Consider the following 20,924-nt stretch of genomic DNA (forward strand, 5'->3'; position numbering starts at 1 on the left):
TCCTCTCCCCACAGCCCAGAGCTGAAGCATGTGCGTGGCCTTTACTGTGCTCCCGTTAGAACAAACGTTGGTTAGGTGTCTTTTCTCTCGGCTCTTCTTGTCGTTTGAGAACTTTGTTTACTTGTATATCCCTAGTCCCTAATCTAGGACAAAGGAAAGAAAAAACAACAACAACAACAACATGCTTGTTATTTCCTGAACAGTAAACAGTGGGGAAAATAACCACAGAAGGAGAACAATCACTCAAGAAAGGGAAGAGCAGACTAGCTGGGGAAACATCTGGCTTAACTGGATTCTGACTACAAATGATTTCTTAGGTCTCCTTCTCCCTTTCCCTCTCTTCCTCCCCCCTCCTCTTCCTGCTCCCCTTCCTCCTCCCGAGACCCGCTGATGTTGTCAAATGGGTGTCTCCGTGCAGCCCTGTGACAGAGTTTACTGTATTTTGATCTAGAAGTCCACCACCTGAACTAAAGAGGGAGAATGGATGAAGAACCATTTAAGTGTGTGTTAGGAATTCCCCTGAGTCGGGAATGAGAATATTTCTTTCCATCTGAACAAAGCCATAAAGTCAATTACGAGATTCCTTCCCTGATGGTCGTGACCCTGGACCATCCATTTGCCTCTGAGGAGTCACTGTAAGCATCCTGAAGTGGCCTTCCTTTATTTTTAGAGCAATAAATGTGGAAGCAAGGTGACAGTGTGTGTGGAACCTACTGACACTTACTACCTACAGTTCAGGAGCAGAGGGGCTGGTTTTCAGTCGGCCTTCACGTGGGCAGATGCCTGCGTTTTCACTGTCTATCTGCGACATGAGCAGTTAGCGAAGGGAAATGCATGGGTTTATTTGTAGAGATGGACAGTGTTCGAGGTAGTTTAGACTGAGCTAAATATGGCCAAGCAACTAATCAAATAACTACATTTGTACTTTAAAAGCCATGCTACTGGATTAGGGAGGATTTTAGATCAATTATATCTGAGAGTCATCATCAGATATTTATTACTCTGGAGGTAACGTATTTTGAATTTTGAAATGTCTCCATATCTTATAAACATTATGTAACTCATACATTTCAATCCTAAAAGATCTCCAGAGTTGCTATACTCCTATTTTCTCTTGAAAGTCAGCAATGGTGTGGTAAAAAGTTTTAGTCTTCATACCAAGTAGATCAAGTCAGGACTTGGCATAATTGCAGGCCAGGTCATTTCTGCCTTTGCCATAATTTCAACTTCAGTGCCAAATGTTGAGGACAGAAGCATTAAGTCTCTAGGGCCTTTTAGATTGTGAAAATTCCCTCTGATATGACGTTACCTCCTATTCTTTGGCCAAGGATGCAGGCCTGGCTTATACTCTGAACTGTGTTTGCTAACAGACAGACGCGGCTTGAGACCTAGCAAAGCGTCACTGGTGTAGAGATGACTGTGGTATCAGCCTGACATTACAACGCCACCACAGAGAGCTGTGAACCTGGCTCCATCTGTATAGGGCTGTCCCTCTATAAATGGCTTGGCTGCATTAGTGCATGCCTGCCTGCTCCCGGAAGGGGTGGGGTAGAGGAGTGCCTGGGAATCACAGAGGTCCCAGAAGCCTTGGCAAGAAGTGATACAGACAGCAGTAACCACCCACTCAGCAGGTCTAATGCAGTTGTAACGTTTCGTGGGAGAGAATTGATTTTCTTTCCCCGCATCAGCCCTGCTCATCATCTAGAGGCTTTGCTCACATCTTATTAAGAGAAAACAAACTTACAACTGAACATGATAAGGGACTCATTAACTTTTTAGATTTGATTTGTTAAACTAGGTGTAGCCTGATTTTAAAACTAGCTTTGCTAAATTAATGAAGTCTTGGAATTATACAATCTAACATCTGGCATAGTTATTTCAAGACTACTATATATGTCATTACTGGGCTTATATGACACCAAGGAAGCCCACCATTTCTGGGCAAAAGCCACACAATAATGTGGTTTCAGTACAGACAAGCCAGGCAGCGTTCAGAGCGTCGCTGTGCTAGACAAAGGTGACAGTCGGGCTTTATTACCAGACACGGTGAGACTTCTGTGGCTCGTAAGACAGTGCTGGACTTTGGGCTAAGGCGGAGGTGAGCGCTTGACTAGCGCACCAGCATCTGAGAAGAGGAACCAGGCATGTCTACCGCTCTTGTAAAGTCGGAAGGCTCGGGTTCATGAGAGCGTTCTCCAGAGAGGCTTGTCTGAAGCTAGGGTCCATGAGAACATCCTGGGTGGATATAAGTATATGAGTAAGCACTGACTTTCTTTTTCTCTGCCTCTCCATCTGACCCTGGCAGATGGCAGCTCTCAGTGACCCCCACTTTGTTCAGGCAGGTGATAAGAAGCATAGAGAAGGCAGAAGCTGGAGACTAGGGACAGTTGCCCTTACATGTAGGGCTTATTTCCCACAGGCACCCGCCCTTCCCTGTCCCTGGTCCAGCCACACTGTCCGAAGCAGAGCCAAGATGAACCAGCCCCGTTCTCATCTGTCCTCCAGGACTAGGTGGTAGCTGCCCATACATGAGGCCAAACCAAGGGTTACTGGGTTCTCTCTTCAGTGTTTCTGCGCCTCCCATAGACACACCGTTAATACTACCCCTTAGCACCGAGTCCCCTCAGTTGGACCCTGTTTCCTTAGCAGGAGTGTGAGCCAAGCAAGGGGCCACCCTGTACAGGTTAGGCACAAACCATGCTGCTGTTTCAACCTTCCCTGTGAAACATGGGCTCCCTCCTATTTTCCTAATAGAAAAGTGAGTTCTCCTTTTGTGGATTTCATTAAAACGGAGTTGGAGACTGAGCTAGGACTTAGCTTTTGTTCAGATTGATGGCATTTTATGTGGAAACGTGATTGGCAAACAATATAAAATTTTAAACTTAGGCTTTTCAATAAAATTATTACAAGATTCGTGGAGAAATGAGAAGACAGGCCTTGCTTATGCTTTTCTCGGGTCTGAATGAGCTGGGGAAGAAAGTCTTAGAGCCATTTGTTGGTTATTTTTACAGTGAGGACCCGTCAAATAGTCCTTGGGTTGATGGAGTAGCTGCAGATCCTATAAGCTTCAGCACAGCTGGGTTCCCAGTCCTCCACTTTAGCTGGGTGGCATGCTCCTTTGTATTCTGGCCGCTGCAGTTTGCTTCTGTCTGTGAAGGGCAGTGCTCAGGAAAAGTGATAATATAACCAGGGAATGAGCAGAGGAGGTGCTCACTAGACACCCATTGGACCCCTGAGCTGCAGAGACCCAGATTTTCCCTCTTGAGTGGACACTAACCATTAGGGTGTGAACTGGGTAGAGACCAGCTATCTCCTCTGTCTGGAATCGGAAGTCAGGTGAACAACAGAACTCAGAGAGAATGGAAGGCCGCAGCCTCCTGCTGGGCAGGGTCAAGGGTAAGCAAACACTGTAAATAGTGAAGGCCTAGAGGAAAATGGTTTTGCGGGATCCAGAATGTGTGTTCAATGGCACGAAGGCAGAGCACGGTGGTGATCCATTCAGTCAAGCTGCAGTATAAATCCAAGAACTGTTTTTAGGGCTTGTTTTTCTCAGGCTTGCTCTTTTTATTTCTTTTTAATAGTTTGGCTATCATCTGGAAACTAGACAAAACTAGCCAATCATTGTCACAGATTTTAGCTTCTTGGTTAATAAAGACTTCCAGAAGTGTGTACGTGGATATCAGTGGAAGAACCATTAGGTGAAAAAATTCAGTTTGCTACCAACACAGCCATTTATTTGTGAGGCTGCCTTTGTGAGATGAGGGAAGAATTTGCCCACAGAACCAGGCTTGCTGTGAGATTCCCTTCTGTCTGTAAGTTCTCAGAGACACCCGGGGTGGCGGGCTGGAAAAGCCTCCTCCGACTCCACTGATGGGTTTGCCCAACTGTTGCTGTTTGGTTGTTTTTGAGAGTAGACTGGGAAGCTTCAGCCCACTGACTATGGAGAAGAGGGACCAACTAGACCAGGCTCTGCTAATTAGCCTGGAAGAAAGGACATTTGCACTGCTGGGAGACAGTCGCTGGCCTCTCACTTGTGCTCATCTCAAGAGAGAGCCATTAACTACCCTTTGTCTTAGACCATCTTTGAGGGAAAATGCTAATGACCTTGGAAGAGGAAGCTAATGTCTCCCTCCAGAGCAAAAGGCAGCTTTGCTAATTATCCGGAATAATCAAGACAATGCCCCCTTCAGTAGCAAAGGAAGGCTTCCTCAGAGCTCCTCAGAAAGATCCCTCGTCCCTGAGCTCAGAGTCCTCAGCTGCCTGCTCTCGGCTGGGTCTACCCATTGCTCTGTGCCCTGTCCATTGTCTTCTGCCCACATCCACGGTGGAGAGACAGATGAAATAGGTAGGCAGCTGCACACTAGACAAAACCCTGGATGTTTTTCCAGTCACACTATAGAAAATCCACCATTTGCAAACATTGGTAGAGATCGTGCTGGAATTATACATCATATGCAGAGCTGGATTTTTTTATGTTAGTTTTATAATACCACTTGAATTAACAAAATTTTTATTTAAAATTCTTTAAATAAAATGTGGACTATTGTCTATAAACATCTACCCCCAGTAATAAGGGTTTTGGCTTTTATATGGCTGAGTTTCATATAGTGTTAGAACAATTTTGTGATTTGTTATCTAAATGTCTACCAGTAGATTTTTGCAAGCTAAGAAAAAATATAAATACTTTCTATGTATCTATATATGAGAAACATCCTCCATGTTCCTGCCAACTCAGCTCTTTTGAGGGAACTGCTTTATTTAGAGATGAGGATTTTTTTTCCCCTCATGCCTGCAAAGGGCAGTGGGAAGCAGCCCAGTCTGTTCCACAGGTTAGCCATGTCCTTCAAACTTTTTGTTTATGTGGCCAGGTATAGTTTTAATTTTTTTTCAATATCCCTCGATTGACCTTGAAAGATCGGTAGTGTTTGGAATGGTTGAGGAAAAACAGTGGTGTCTGTAGTGGTTTGGGTGGGAGTGGCCCCTAGGCACAGACGTGGTCCTTACGCAGTGGTACCACTTGGTAGGTCTTAGGAGGTCATGGCCTTGTGGGAAGAAGTATTTCATTGAGGGTGGGCTCTGGAGTTTCTAAAGCTCAAGCCAGGCCCAGTATCTCTTTTGTCCCTCTGCCCGGGGATCAGGATGTAAACCTCTCACCTTCTGCAGCACCTTGTCTGCCTGCCTGCTGCCATGCTTCCTGCCATGATGGCACTGACCCTGTGAGACCTCTGAAATTATAATCCAACCCCAATTAAATGATTCCCCTTTATAAGAGCTGCCTTGGTCATGGTGTCTGTTTACACCAGTTGAACACTGAGTGAGGCCGTATCCAATGTGCAGAAAAGAAAGCAATCGGCCATATAGTATCTATGATGAGGCAGTGAGGACTTGGACTCATGCACTGGACCCTGCAGGCACCCTGAACTTGAACCCAGATTCTAGAGTGAACCTGCACACCCGTTCAGTCCATTGAGGTGCTTAATTGCTCGTGACCCAGGCAGAATCTAACTTGCCACATATCCTGTAAACCGAGTTGTATTAAGAGCAGTCACTTCCGCCACCCGTGCCATCTGAGACTCACACATCATCTCTAGATGCAATGCCAAGGAGAGAAATGCAAGGAAAACTTTCTGGCCCACAAAGTAGAAATGTTTCCTGTGTCAAATCTGGAGCATCCTGTAAGAGCTGATTGACGTCAGGTCCACAGTTAAGAGGGAAGACGCTGTCGACGAATACATCATTTAGGTGATCTGTCCCTGTGGAAAATCTGGGATTCCATAGAAGGCCAGAAACAAGGAGCAGCGTGACCACTGACCCAATAGAAAATCTGGGATTCCATAGAAGGCCAGAGACAAGGAGCAGCGGGACCACTGACCCAACACAAAGAAGGAGCCTGAGAGCAAATGTGAGAATTAGGGAAGAAGAAGCTGAGTGAGAAGAGAGCGGGTGGAGTCAGGAGAGAACGCCCTAAAGTACCCGCGTGTGTTGGGGGACAGTTGGGAAAGGAGATAAAGCAACAAGGGATCCAACTTATTTGAGCATCTAACTGCCAACCGTTGGGGCTGGCCAGTCAGACCTCAGGGTAGGCTGTGAGTTCCACTGGGAAGGTGCTCCAGGGGTGAGCTGTGAGTTCCGCTGTGCACTTCCCTGTTCCTTTTCTTATTGTTGCAATAGAATCTCTGACAAAGCCACCTACGAGGGAAGGGTGTGTCCCCACACAGTGTACAGTGAGTCCTTCCCAGTGGGAAAGCAGTGGTTGCAGGCCGGCCGAGGCAGTGGCTCACATTGTCCCCACAGTCAAGGAGTAGAGTGACTAAGGCTGACTCTGCTTGCTTTCTCCTTTCTATTCAGCCTGGATTTCAGCTCGTGGGATGGGGCCAGCCACAGTATCTCCTAGGTAGTGCTAGATGGGTCCTGTCAGGCTGGTGATCAATATTACGCATCACAGCACTTGTGACCCTGAGTCCTCTGGCTCCCCAGATCCTTCACTAAGTACACATGCTCTTGTTGTAAGGCTGCCTGCAAGGTGACCATGCAGAGAAGGCCCGGGGTTCTCCCAGATGCTCAGAATATTACTGACCAGTTCCATACCAGACAAGGTGACCATGCAGAGAAGGCCCGGGGTTCTCCCAGATGCTCAGGATATTACTGACCAGTTCCACACTAGACAAGGTGACCATGCAGAGAAGGCCCAGGGTTCTAGCGGATGCTCAGGATATTACTGACCAGTTCCACACTAGACAAGGTGACCATGCAGAGAAGGCCCGGGGTTCTAGCAGATGCTCAGGATATTACTGACCAGTTCCAAACTAGACAAGGTGACCATGCAGAGAAGGCCCGGGGTTCTAGCGGATGCTCAGGATATTACTGACCAGTCCACACTAGACAAGGTGACCATGCAGAGAAGGCCCAGGGTTCTCCCAGATGCTCAGGGTATTTCTGACCAGTTCTGCACCAGAAAAAGCTGTTCTTTCCTTCCAAAAGTCGATGGTGATTTCTTCCCTACTCATACCTGATGACAGAGTTATTCTCTTGCCCCTAAATGATTGTTCACTGAAAAAATGTTTGGAAAAGGATAAATAACCAGGCAAGATCCATATTGTGATTTTTTTTTCCCCCTCATTCTTCCAGGAATTTTTCTTTAAATGCGGAGCACACCCAACCTCTGACAAGGATACATCCGTAGCCTTGAACCTGATCACCACTAACAGCCGCAACATCACCTGTATAGCGTGCACAGATGTCAGGTAAGGCTCTCGGGGCAGGCCCACTGTGTCCTGCTGTCGAGCCTCCTTCCTCGGATGCCTCTTCCGGTGCACATCTATTTCAGCGATGCCACCCAATCTGGGCATATCGTTACTATGGTAAACTTATTTACAGTGCCAATTGTTTGGATTAGTTAAGTAGTCAAATATTAGCCCTAAACTATGTTAGATGAAACACCTAAAAATGGTGTAATCTGAGTTCATCTAGAAATGTAAACTTGTTGATATTAGTAAGCTTTAAAATATGATGTGAACATTAGGGATGGAGTAACAATTTATGAAAACAACTTATTCTTGCTATCTCTTCCATACACGTGAGTTACTTCACATAGCTGTCGGCATTTGTATGGGGGCTTCTGGTACAGTCCTGTAGCCAAAGGAAATCGTGCAGTTGATTCTGGGCCCAGTTAATTCAAACCCAGTGGATAAAAGGAAAGAAAGATGTGGAGACCGTGATGGAGGGAGTGCAGTGGATGTGGATTCCGGTTTAGGAGTCAAGGTCTGGCAGGAGAAACAGAACCTCCGGGATCTGCAGTGTGAGCAGTGGAAAGGGCAAGTCCTGCTCATTGCCGATGCAGGGAATAAAGAAGGAAGCTTCGGTGTGTGTCCTAAGGTTAACTCAGAAGCTCAGAGCGCAAATGTGGGAACTCAGTCCCAACTAAGAAGAATGTTTTAATCAAATGCCAAAATGGGTCACTGAGTAAAATCCCCAAACCTCTTGTTCTGTGCTTTTAGGCAGACACTTCTGTGTTTCCGCCCCTCCGCCTTGGGACTGAATGAGACGGTCCTTTGAATTTGCTTTATGAGTTCATGGTTGGCGTCAATACTCCTGGCTTGGTCTTCCCATCCTTTGCTAGCTTTGAGTTTTAACACTGGCTAAACGAAGCCTAAGTATTTTAGCAACAGCTGTAGACTGAGCTGGCTCCACCAGAACGTTTTCCTTGCTTCTGGTGTTTAGGCACTGCTCTGCCAGGAAATGCCACAACAGTGCCCACACACTGCTGTGCTTCACCTGCCTTTGGCGCGGTGAATGGCCGCACATGGAAAGCCGTTTCAAAGGACAAAACAATGCTTCTAGCATTTCAGGAAGGAGTCAGCCAGTTCTACAAAGGAGGACTCACCTCCTCCGATAGCAAAAAGTAATTAAAATCACCTTTTGGTTTCTCAAAGGAAAAAAATCAAAACACTCGTTTTTCTGTAAGTTAAGCACAGCCTACCAGGCAGCATTGACGAAGATGGAGTTGGAATGTAAGGGAGGGGGACACAGAGAGATGGTTCAGTGATTAAGAGCACTTGCTGCTCTTCCAGAGGACCTGAGTTCAGTTCCTAGCACCCACAAGGCAGCTCACAACCACCCCTAGCTCTAGTGCCAGGGGTTCTGACACCCGCTTCCAGTCTCTGAGGGTACCCATACACACACGTGACACATATACACACATTCACATGCACACGCACTCACGCACGTGCACACACATAGATATAAATAATGTGAAAGAAGTTTATGCTGTCTGATAGTGAGCACTGCCCTCCCATCCCCTTGGTATTAATGACAGACAATCATCTTTAGGACAAAGTTAGCTACCTCCAAGATATTTGGAGAGATAAATGTTGGAAAAGTTATGTTGTCAAAATCAAACTATTTTTCTGACCTTACTCTACATGATTTAATGGATATAATCAACCATTCAGTCCAATTCCAATGTGTACATAGATTGGAGGAAGTCTCTTCTGTAACCTGAGGGACACCTTGAAGGAAGGATGGAGAAAAGGACTTTCTAGGGACATCCCAAGCTTAAAAGAGGACACTCCAACATCGCACACTGTACTTTGGTTATATTGTACCCCTACCCCTTTAATAATGTTTTGTTTGGGGAAGTGTGGTGGCCCAGCAGGAAAAGGCGCTTGTTACACAATCCCACGAACCCGCAGTGGAAGGAGAGAACCAACTCCACAGTTGTACTCTGACCTCCACATTCACTCAGACAATGGAGTGCATGAACAGGTGTGTGCACAAGGATGCGTGCGCACACATATACACACCAATAAATGAATCTCTGTGAGACTGCATTCAAACATGGAGTGATGATCACATCGTCTGTCTAGGCAGCCATCCTTGTCGCCACAGTGAAGAAGCCATACTATTAAAGCATAAACTCACTGACTGCACATTTTCCCCTGAGCGCAGGATGTTAGGTGGGAGCGGCTGGTGAAGACAGAAAGCTTTAAATTCTTCCTGCATACTTGCAAACTGATTTTTTTTTTTTTTTTTTTTTTTTTTTTTTGGTTTTTCGAGACAGGGTTTCTCTGTGGCTTTGGAGCCTGTCCTGGAACTAGCTCTGTAGACCAGGCTGGTCTCGAACTCACAGAGATCCGCCTGCCTCTGCCTCCCGAGTGCTGGGATTAAAGGCGTGTGCCACCATCGCCCGGCACAAACTGATTTTCTTAAATTATACCATTTCAAGGTGACTTTCTGTGTTGGGGGTAGGGGATGGGCTCTCCAGCATGATTTCCTTCTCTGAGAATGTTATCTCTCAGTTTTGTCCAGACCATTGATAAAGGAGTAGCTTTGTCACAATTACTTGGTTTTAAAGGGTGAGTGGACTCAAGCCCATCTTATTTGCATGTGTGCATATTTTTGTTGTTAGAAAACAGTTCCCAACTTTCTCAGCACAGAACCTCTCCAGTGTACCAGCCCCAACTCTGCTCTGTCTGTCTTTGTAGTATGGGGTTTTGTCTTTTAAATTTGTTTGACCATAATCCTTACCCTGATCCCAAATCATAATTGATTCCTGTGGACTTTACTTAAAATTTTTACATCTTCTGGGAGATATAAACAGGAGCCATAATGAAATACAGATTTAAGCGGGTTCTCTTTTCTTCTTATCTTCCAGAGTTGTTTGCTTTATCTTTGTGTTGGTCACATAGCAGCATGGAAAAACAGAACCGCCTAGTCCCCAGTGCTGCCCCATGCCTAGCAAGATGCCCTGTGCATCCCCTCCACTCATCCCTGCTGCATTTTCAGTGCTGTGGACAAAGTAAAAGACAGCCAAAATCTAACCTGCCAGAAATAGGCCATAATAACCAGCTCCCAGCACGACATTAGATCCAAGACATGGCACTATCTCGAAACTTCTACAATTAGGGCTGTTTTGGTGTCATTGCCATTTGATAATACATAGTGTCATGATTTTCTTGCCTTCAAACCCATCTTCAAATCCACTCACTCACCGAAGCAAAGCTACCATGGATTGCATACTACAAAGATTTACTCAGGCCTGAAGATTAGCAGAGATTTATCTCAAAGCCCATTTACTCTTGCTCCCTGGGACAGGGATTTAGCTCTCCTTTGGCAGCATTCATTCCCTCACACAGGGATCTTCCCAGCTCCCTATGGATCCATCCAATATGTCTTCAGCTTCTCTTCTCAGGTCATGGTTTCTTCTGGTTAGACCGTACTTTGCAATACGTTGTGAGTCAAAATCAAATTCTTTGTTTATCTTATTTTAAAGCACTATATAGAAACCTCGACCATTGTAACCCTTTCTTAATATTCCATGGTTGAGTGGTGGCTAAGATTTTATCCAGGAACTCCAGACCAAGCCCACTGTGCTGTTTCATGTGACTTATTTCAGCAAAGGACTCTGGACTGCAATGAAAACCTGATGGTAGTTTTTGCACCTCAGAGCCTTGGGGCCCTCGTTTGTGATTGTGGAGCTTTGTGCTTCTCCTTCGAGTCCCCAGCAGTGTGCCTGCTGTCATGTGCTGAATGAAGCGGGGCCAATGCACCTTCAGGAACGGGGGGAGGGGGGTATTTTTGTTGTATTCGTGCTACCTTGGAGGGAAGAGAAAAGCAAATGACATGACTCATTGGGTGTATAATACCACATTTCTATCACAGAGAGAAGCAAATGACATGATTTGTGGTTGGAGAACACACATCTCTATCTCAAGGATTAGGAGAGTACTGTAGAGCAGAGAGGATAAAGAGGAGACCTCAAAAGATGCCTCCTCCAACTCAAGTGGGGCTCCTTCACACTGAGTGTCACGCCTCGTGGTGTAGATCCTCTCGCTTCTCTTTTGTTTAAGTGTGTGTTTCTCTCATGTGTGTGTATGCACATCTATGTGTAGTTATGTGCATCTATGTGCAGGTGGCCCCAGGAGTCAGAAGAGGGCGGTAGAGTGCTTGGAGCCTGAGTTCCCGGTACTTGTGAACTGTGGGTCCTGGAGATCACACTCTAGTCCCCTGCTCGGCCACACTGAGCATCTCTCCAGTCCCAAATTCTAGCACTTTCTTGTGAAGCTTTCTTGAGAAAGTACGGCATACCCATGCTGACACACTTTTGTTAGGGAGCCTCTGCAGCCTGTTCTCTTCAGCAAGCACTACCAGACATTCTCAGTCACCTGCTCTCTCCTGAGACTGACATGGAGCACTTCATGAGCATGGGCTTCTCAGTTTCAGTCCTTGAAAGTCATTTGGGTTTCCATTTTTTTCCCCAAAGATTTATATAATTACCATGTCTACAGTGTTTTGACTGCATGTATGCCTGCAGGCCAGAAGAGGCCACCAGATCTCATTACAGACAGCTGTGATCCACCATGTGGGTGCTGGGAATTGAACCCAGGACCTTTGGAGGAACAGCCGGTGCTTTAACTGCTGAGCTATCTCCCCAGCCCCTTGGGTTTCTATTTTAATAGAGGAGAATTTGAGTCTAAGGTTTTTAAAGATTTACCTCTGGTGGTGACAAACAATGTCCGTTCAGCCATCTAACCTACTGAAGGCCTTGTGGTTTGCATGGATTTTGCTGTGGCTTCTCCTCGTTCTCGCTCACAGGGCCTGGGTTTTTGCTATGAGTGAAAGACTAGTCTCCCTGAAATATGGGAAGTGGGTTCTCATGTAGAAGGAGGAAAGTAGCAAACTGGGGTCAGAGGCAGGAAAAAGCCAGAGACAACTCCACTGTTCTCACCTTTGTGAGTGGTCAGAACTGGAGAGAGCAGAGCTGCCGTTCAACGTGTGGGCTCCATGCAACTGCAGACTGCTCAGGGCAAGGTCCGAATCTGTCTTATGTGCAACCATGCTTATCCTCTCTGCAGTGACCAGCACTAGCCTTTGCCTCCGAAGGCTAATTTAGCATCTGCAGACGTGCAGTAAATGTTCCACACAATGCAATAAACAGCACATTCTTTTTATAGAGAATATTTACGTGTCTGTGTGTGCACTGATTCCTCTGCATATGTATTTTCCTGTGCATGGGAGCCAGAGGACAGCCTTCGGGGGAGTTCCTCAGGCATCATTTACCTTTTATCGGAAAAAAATCAGGATGTTTCTGACTCTGTGGCTTGCCAAACAGGCTGGAAGCCCTAGAGAACCTGTGTCCCCTCTTCCTTTGTGCCGGGATTATAAACTTATTTTTTTAAATGACTATCCATTTTTATTTTATGTGTATGAGTGTCTTGCTATATGTATGTTCTGTGTACCACATGTGTGCCCAGTACCCATGGATTCCAGAAGAGGGTGTCAGATCCCTTGAAGCTGGAGCTGCAGATGCTCGTGAATCACTCTGTAGGTGCTGGGAGCGAACCAAGATGCTCTGGAAGAGCAGCAAGTGCTCAACTACCCAGTCATCTCTCCGCCATTTATGTGGGTTCTGGGGTTTGAACTCAGGTCCTCACACTTTCACGGCTCTCGTTTCCCGAGCCTTTCATGTTCTCAAAAACAAAACAAACAAACAAAAAACAATCTCTTCAATATGTAATGGAATGTTCCAGATGACAAATGAAACAATAAATAAACACGAGATCACAGCGGAGTCTTTAGGCACTGGTAGGAATGAAGGAAAGTCCAATTCTGAAGTCTGAGCCCTAAGAGACAGATTACTAAGCCATATTGTTCAGGGTCAGTTCTTTATGAAAACACAGAAGAAATATTTTATCTCCGTTGATACTTTTGAATGTGAACCATGTCAGTTTTAATGCCAGCCAGTGACCTTCCGCTCTCCTGCTGTGAACCCTGTAGTTCTCTGATGGGAGCTGCAGCATCCTCGGGACTTCCTGGGGATGTTAGAGGTGCCTGGGCATGAAATTCAGGGGCCTTACCTCTTCATTAACTGTCACTGCAGGTGCACAGCAGCCCCGCTGGCAAGAGGAGGGTAATATTGCAAATCCTCCCAGACCAATTTTGTATCCATTAAGGTCAACGTTGCATGTTGTAACCGTCTGGATTTTAAGCAGTTCCTTTTCTATTGATGGATGTTAAGGAAGAGGAAACTGCATTCTGGAAGCATCCAAGGGGCCCTTGCTTCGACTCTGCTCGCAGTTATGCTTTAATCTCAATGTCCATTCTCAACAGAACAAAATGCCTTGTAACCTTTAAATGGCTGTCTTTTCTTTCAAAAAAAGAAAAATATTATGCTGTGTTCATTTATTTTATTGAACTCCATCCTGTTAATTAGCAATAAATTATGAACTAGGTTGACAGGAAGAAGCTATTTTCCACTGCAGATAATGTTGGTGTTGCCTTATACCTTCAGACGGCAATTTTAACCTGTTGAGGAACACTTAGTGATTAGCAGGTTTGGGATATTATAAAGATCCCGTACACGACTATCAGTCGTATGGCATTTAGAATGAAACGTTTGCAGACTTGTTCTCTGCAGCCTCCACAGTTTGCAAAGATATTTGCAGCAAAATAAGAAATGGTTGCTGGAATACAGTCATTTTTGAAGCTATGGTTGATTCTGTTCCTTGTTAATTTGAAAGACTCTAAGTGGAAGAAAACATGGCTGGAATCCTGTATCTTGCATGTACTAGCAATGGACTTTCCAGGGTTTCTAGCTTCTAGTGCAAATTTTCTTTCTTTCTTTCTTTCTTTCTTTCTTTCTTTTTTTTTTTGGCAACACTAAGGTTTATTGCACTATCACAACATTCATTAGACCATCATACCCGCACATTAGCATGCAGAATTACACACATGGAATGACGACTTCCTATGAGAGCACTACTGTGGAAAGGGGATCATACATGGGAATCTGCTTCCCTTAACCCTTCCCTGTCCAGCAAAGTGTTCAAAACGTTCACCAGTCTACGTGTTCATTATATTAAAAGTTCACTAGTGGCCCCAGAAACATGTCAGGTATCTCAGGCTGAGATGGCAGCTGGACATGGCTGGCGGAAGTAGGGAGAACAGGCCAGGGAGAATAGATGGCAGGGTCCTCTAGCAGGGCAGGTGTGATGGAACTGTTCTAGCTAAAGCAAGGCAAAGAGTAGCTACTGCTCTCAGAATTCATTCTCGCCCCAGTAGCGATGCAGAGAAGGAACCCAAACTCAGCCCTCTAGTATGAGAGTCTTCCCCATATTTTTTTTTTTGATTTTCCAAGACAGATCTGAAGGGAAATTCAGTCATTGTATGTAAGCAGGCATACTGCACCAATTTACCTATTTCCTTGGAGCATGATACTACCTGAGCCATTGGGTAGTTAACTAGAGCCATCAACATAGTCCCTGCCTCTGCCAAAGTAAATGCTCACTCATTTCCACGGATGTGACCAGCCTGAGACCCCCAAAGTCAAGCTGTCACCTGGTGACAGCAGCAGTACAGACCTCCACATCAGAGTCTGATCTGAAACATAGGCTGTGGTATTTTCAGGCTACAAATGACAGTTTTTATATTTGCTCATCCTATGCCCATGTGTATGCCAGGGTAATCTGCCATCACAGATGTGTGTTCCACAAGGCAAGTGAAGGCCATGCAACTGTTGGCATGTTCTATTGCTGCTAGCCTCTGTGGACATTTAAATCCACACAAATCTTACCTCCTGTTGGATATGAATGTTACACATAATTTAAACAGGAGGGAAAATAAAGTACAAGAGCTATTTCTTCTGAAAACACATCTATTTCATATGGTAGGTGAAGGAGGCTCAACATTAGGCTCAATGATAATTCTGACCCCAAAATCTGTGTTCTTGACCATCAATAGTATATGGCCTTGGGAATACATTTATTGCTTGAGGCATGACATCATGCTTGATCATGACATCATGGCTTGTTGGGAAGGAAAGGGACTGGAAGATGGAGCTAGACCAGACTCTCAGACAGAAGCTGAGATGCTGGCCAAGTGGGTATGTAGCTTCTGTTTCAGTTTCTCTGCTGTTGGTACGTCAGCTACTATTCGGGGCAGGGAGGACCGTTCCAGCCCAGGGCCTCTCTGGAGCCGGACTTCCAGAGAGGTGATGGGCATGCTCCTGTGTAGAAAAGAAGGCTTCTTCTCAGAGACTCTTCACTGGCGAGCATGTAGGAATTTGTTGACATCCCCTAGGCAGGATGGTGGGGGCCATCTGAGGAGCCACGTGTGGTCCTGACAGATGGCAGAAGGGAAACCAGGGTGTGTTGCTGTGACTAATGCTCAGAGGAGCTTAAAGGGAGGAAGATTCAGTTTGTCTCACAGCCTCCAAGACTGGAATCCATCTTGCTTCAGAGAACAGCTGACATGGTATGGAGGAGACCAAACAGAACATGCCTTGTGAGCAGGCTTCTCTCTTCCTCTTCTGCCCCAGTGGGGCAGCTGACCTCAGTGGCGGTGCTGGCCACATTCCCTAGTTAATTCTCTCTGAGAATCCCTTCACAGACACGCCCACAAGTGTACATGATTCAGCTCCGAGAGGCTCTCACAATCCCATCAAATTGACCAAAGTAATCATCACACAGTACCCACCATAAAAGTTATCGCCACAGGCCCTGAGGTCCCATGGGGCTGGAGATCAAGGGCCCTGAAGTGAATTGAGAGAAGCCCAGATCAACTTGGGAATGATATTATTTGGCACATTCTAGACAGCCAGGCTGACTCCTACCTAGCCTCTGTCTCTAGGCTAAGCCCCCACTGTCCCAGGCGGTACCGGGGCATGCTACAGAGAGGTACCAGCATCCAAGGTACAAGGAAGAGGACAGACTAGGCATTAACTGGGCAGTGGCCCTCAACCTGGTTAACATGTATTCCAGCCAATGATATCTTTATCTTTTGTTAAGTTCCCACCTACAGAAGTATTTTCTTCTTTAGATCTACAGTGGGTTTTCTTACACGTTAGCATGGTAGGGCTAGCTCAGGCATGAAGAGCTCAGAACGTGTAAAGGCCTCGCCTACACTGTCAGCATTTTTTCCTTTGTATCTCCAATATTTAGCCTATATTAAGTTATATTTTTCCCAGCCCTTTTTTTATATCTCCAATATTTAGCCTGTATTAAATTATATTTTCCCAAGCCTTTCTTCTTTATATCTCCAATATTTAGCCTGTATTAAGTTATACAAAATCATACTATTAAGCTACATAACCACATTCAGATCCACATACATACTGGTCATATGACTGTAGCGTCGCCAAGTGATGGGTCTGGGAAAGTTAGACAACATCACGTTAAAAGACAATGTACCTCAATCTCCTATGTTACATCATTCAAAACACCAATATAGAGTGGATCGTAGATCCTAAGAATTGAAACGCTAAAGTTTCTGAGTATAAAAATAATGTACAATACTTATGATTTCTCAGACAGAGCCCAGAGCTCCTAACTAAATAAGAAAACTGATCAGTTCATCTACATTAACACTATGAAGGCATCCAAAGACAACATAAAGAGAGTGAGCACATCAAGTCACATAGCAGTGGGTTTTATGACACATCAACCAGCTATGCAGAGCTCAGAGCACATGAGGATCTCACACGGTCAGCAAGAAAAAGAAGGACAGCATGTGAGCAGGATCTTCGTGGCACGTTGGCGCCCAGACGATGAAGAAGCATATGAAATGAGACATGCAAATCAGATCCGCTGTGTGGAAAGGCAGAGTGTTCACCAAGTGCGGCGCGCAACTCTGCCAGCAGAGAAGTCGACCACAACAGGATTCTTCTTGGAACGTACTTTATTGGAGTGCAGAAGACTGAAGATAAGATGGAGGCGAAAAGACCCCAAGCCCGACGGCGCGGGGAATATATAGGCGCCTGGTCTGCCTATGATGTGTCATTGCTTGATTGGCTCGGCCCACACTGATGCAATTGCGTGAGCAAGACGTGTGAGCAATTGATAGGTGGATTCAAACCACTCTTGGGCCAGTAGCGAGCGTGCGCAGAAGTTGTTTACTACTAGGGACACTAGCAAATGGCGGCAACGGGCTTAGTGCCAGACCCTGAGAACATGACAGCTGACAGCGCCGAGGTGCGCAGAGCGCCTGGCAGAGCGCCATGGCGCGCTACAACCAAGAACCTGTGAAACATAAAGAAATCCCATATTACACCTCCTTCTTTAACTTATCACCATGGGAACAATAATAAGTAACTGTCACAACAATCATATTAATAAATAGTTCCAGAACAATTAATAAGTGACAAGATCAGCTCTGTGGCCAAAGCTGCCTGGTGACTTCACTGAGCTACCTGTGAAGGCTGGCTCAGCTTTGCCCCCACCCCTTGCGGGGAAGGGAGGGAGGATCATTGTAGGAAAGAGATGGGGATGAAAGGGGCTGCTGAGAATTATGGCAGCCAGAGAAAGATAGCCTTCATGAATTTTCTGCCTCCTTCAACTTGAAATGTTGCTACATTCACTCCGCAGTGCTAAAATGCAAGGAGAAATCAATAACGCTCTCCTACATCTCTACAAATCAAACTTGGCTCTCCTCGCTAAACCCAAGTTGCTCCCTGTGATGCCGCATAACCACTGGGGTTTGGGGCAGTCCCGGTGTTGGCAGCTGTGATCTGCCTTAGAACACGGGGCACCGTGCTTCCTCCCTGTTCTCCCTGTTCACTGCTGGGAATCCCCCAAGACAAAGATCACGGTTCTTTAATTGGGAGCTTGGGCAGGAGAAGGGAGCTGCCTCCCTGGGAGGCAAGGAATTAAAATTTTGTGTTCTTTCTTTCCTTGGCTGATCTTTTCCCCCAGTTATGAACAAGATGCTTTATCCCCACTAATGAAGATTGACTCTGCAGTCCTATTGTCCCAGCTCTAGCCCCTTTGCTAACAGTGTCTAATCACCATTCCACAACACTTTCCCCATTTCGTTAAACCGCTACCAGATTTGTCACCCTTGGAAACCTAGCGATCCGCCCAGGCCATTCATCTAAGTGTTTCTCACAGGCATGTGTTACTGTGTGAGTAACCTTCAGCTGTCTTCTAAATTCTTCAATCTTAATTTGTTCCCCAACAGCTGAAGGTAGGGACCGTGTCTCTGCTTCCTCCATTTCCGTTTTCCTTCTTCTTCTCCCTAGTAAGGTTTATGTGTCTCTGTAGGTTGCTTCCACTGTCTTTACCAACTCTCAGTGTTGGCACGAAGCATAGTAGTTAACAGTTCCAGCCTTGAAGACAGACTTTAGGCACAGAATTCTGCTGCTCACTGCTTCTCGGGCTAGTTAGCAAGAAGCCTTCCACATCGTTGTGAGAACTGAGTCCATGCATGAAGCATACTCTGTAGAATGTCTGCAGTCCTGATAGATGCCCTAGAACAGTGGGCTACGCCAGCACACCCAGCCTTGCACGTTCACCTTCAAACAGCTTTAGCAATAGTTGTATACCTGAAGCCCTAGCCTAGGACCACGCACCTCATGCATCCTGTTTGCAAAGGTTCTGTGGTTGCACAGATGACAACACAGGAAGCGGATGGCTCCAGGCTACGGTGCTGGGAAGAAACTTTCCTCCTGAAACCACTTGGTTTACCCTGACACTACCAGCTCTTGGTGGTCTTACTAGGACAATTTGGTCGCTCTGACCTTGTTTCCTAAATGTGATTTATTGTTGAACTGGTGATAGTATTAACTAAGATAATTAAAATAAACAGATTAGAGATTTTAAACCTCTATGCAGTATAATCATGATGTTAATCACTCATTCTTCTCTTGAGAACCGTATCATAAGTGGAATCGAGGCGCAGATCCATGAGGGACTACCTAACTATATGTATCTGCTCAGAGGAAATACTTTGACTAGGGAGGGAGCGGGTTCCTGGAGGCGAATGTGCTCTAACATTAATGAGAGGAATAATGTCGGCTCATAATTGCTGAAGACATAACTGGGAGAGAAATTGGACCTTAGTGACCCAAAATGTACTTGGGAAAGAGAAGCTTTCTTGAGTAGGGTCACTTTAGACATTTTAATAAGGCTTTAATTTCTTAACTGCCATGAAAGCTGCAGCAGGGGACCTGTGATGGGCTGAGCTCTCCACAACCAGGAATTCAGACAGCACTGGAGTCTGGAATTTGGTGTGGAAGGTTTTAACTTGCTCATGGGAAACCAAGGCCTGGGAAAGGAAGGGAACAACACAAGCCTGAAGGCCTGAGCCTGCTCTCTGAGGCATTCCGGACTCAGAATGGCAGTATTCCTTTGGCCATTCTGATTGGACCGCCATTCCACAGCTGTGTGGAACCCTACCACACTCTGGTGGTTGGACTAGTTGACAGCTAGCTGCTACTTGGATTGGGTGTGATTTCCAGGTAACTGATTGGATATCTATATGCATATGTAGTTAATTGACTGTCATGTATATATATTATTTGTGGACTACCTGCTTTGATAGCTCTCTCACAAAGTTTTCTATTGAATGTTTGACTTTAAAAATAAATTAAGAGGATTTATTTACATAATACCAGAAATGCTAGCATTTCCATCCATATAAGTGCAAACATTGCCCTTCTTATATTTTATTTATTATTTGCTTTATTATAATTTATTGATATGCTAGCCTTTTTGCCATGAGTGTTTTAAGTGTTGGGTATCAATCTGGTAAGTTATTTTACTCGTTTTCCTTTATGCTTTCATAGGGAGGTCCTTGCAAATACTAAGCTACTAATGGGACTTTCCTTTGTTGTATCCCATGGCTTCATAATTTCTTGGTTTTAAACGTTGATTCCTGGGTCATTCTACATGCCTAGGAGCATAAAGAAGAATGAGTTTTCATCTTTCTCATCATAATTATTCTAGCATCACTACTGAGTCACGTGAGATCTCACCACTTTGAAATGTCTCATCACCTGAAATCAATCATGACTTCCATGTCTGAAGTTTTTGTCTTCTCTGGGGTGTCATGAGTATACTATGCCAGAAACATAGATGAATATGTGTGTTTCAACAGTGTCAGGATTTCTAGAATAAAGATAGGTTCACAAGGTTTGGCCTTTCAAGTGACAACAATTTGTCACATAATCCCAGTTGTTTTGGTACCTCTAATAGCACATGTCACAATGTGCACGGTGACTGTATCTGTCTGCATGTCTACGTGCATATGTAGTTACAGACTGAACACACACTGAAGAGTCTGTGCAGACTTCAAAAGCTTTGGGAAGTGGATCAAGAGTCTATATTGACGAGGATTCAGTCAGGTCAGTGTCTGGGGGTGCCACTGTTGGCCACCAGGGTTAAGAAGGACATTATAGAATCCAGCCCAGACAAGCTGGCCCCAATCTAAGGGCAGGAAATGATGGGTTCAACTTGAAGTCCAGACAGCAAACAGGCAAAGAGGCAGGCAGTGCAGTATGCTGCCTCCACAGCAGGGGGGGAAGAGCTGAGCTGGAACCCTAGGGACAACTGGGGAGGCCTCTGCTTGTGGTCCATGACACACAGCACCACAGATATTAGGTTGGTGTGGGCCATACCGTTGCCCTGTTAGATATCCGTCATAGGATGGGGGTT

At 45.5% G+C, this 20,924-nt stretch overlaps 1 protein-coding gene across 2 annotated transcripts in view; it reads left to right on the plus strand.

Annotated features, from left to right (window-relative positions):
• Positions 1-20,924, plus strand: part of Prkn (parkin RBR E3 ubiquitin protein ligase) — a 1,199,352-nt gene that overhangs the window by 658,445 nt on the left and 519,983 nt on the right. For both annotated transcript variants that reach the window (XM_057763084.1, XM_057763085.1), the window contains exon 6: positions 7,129-7,244. In XM_057763084.1, the coding sequence (XP_057619067.1) occupies positions 7,129-7,244 (116 nt within the window). The remainder of the gene's footprint in view (positions 1-7,128; positions 7,245-20,924) is intronic.

Source organism: Chionomys nivalis, chromosome 2 (genome assembly GCF_950005125.1).
Source record: "Chionomys nivalis chromosome 2, mChiNiv1.1, whole genome shotgun sequence".
NCBI lineage: Eukaryota > Metazoa > Chordata > Mammalia > Rodentia > Cricetidae > Chionomys > Chionomys nivalis.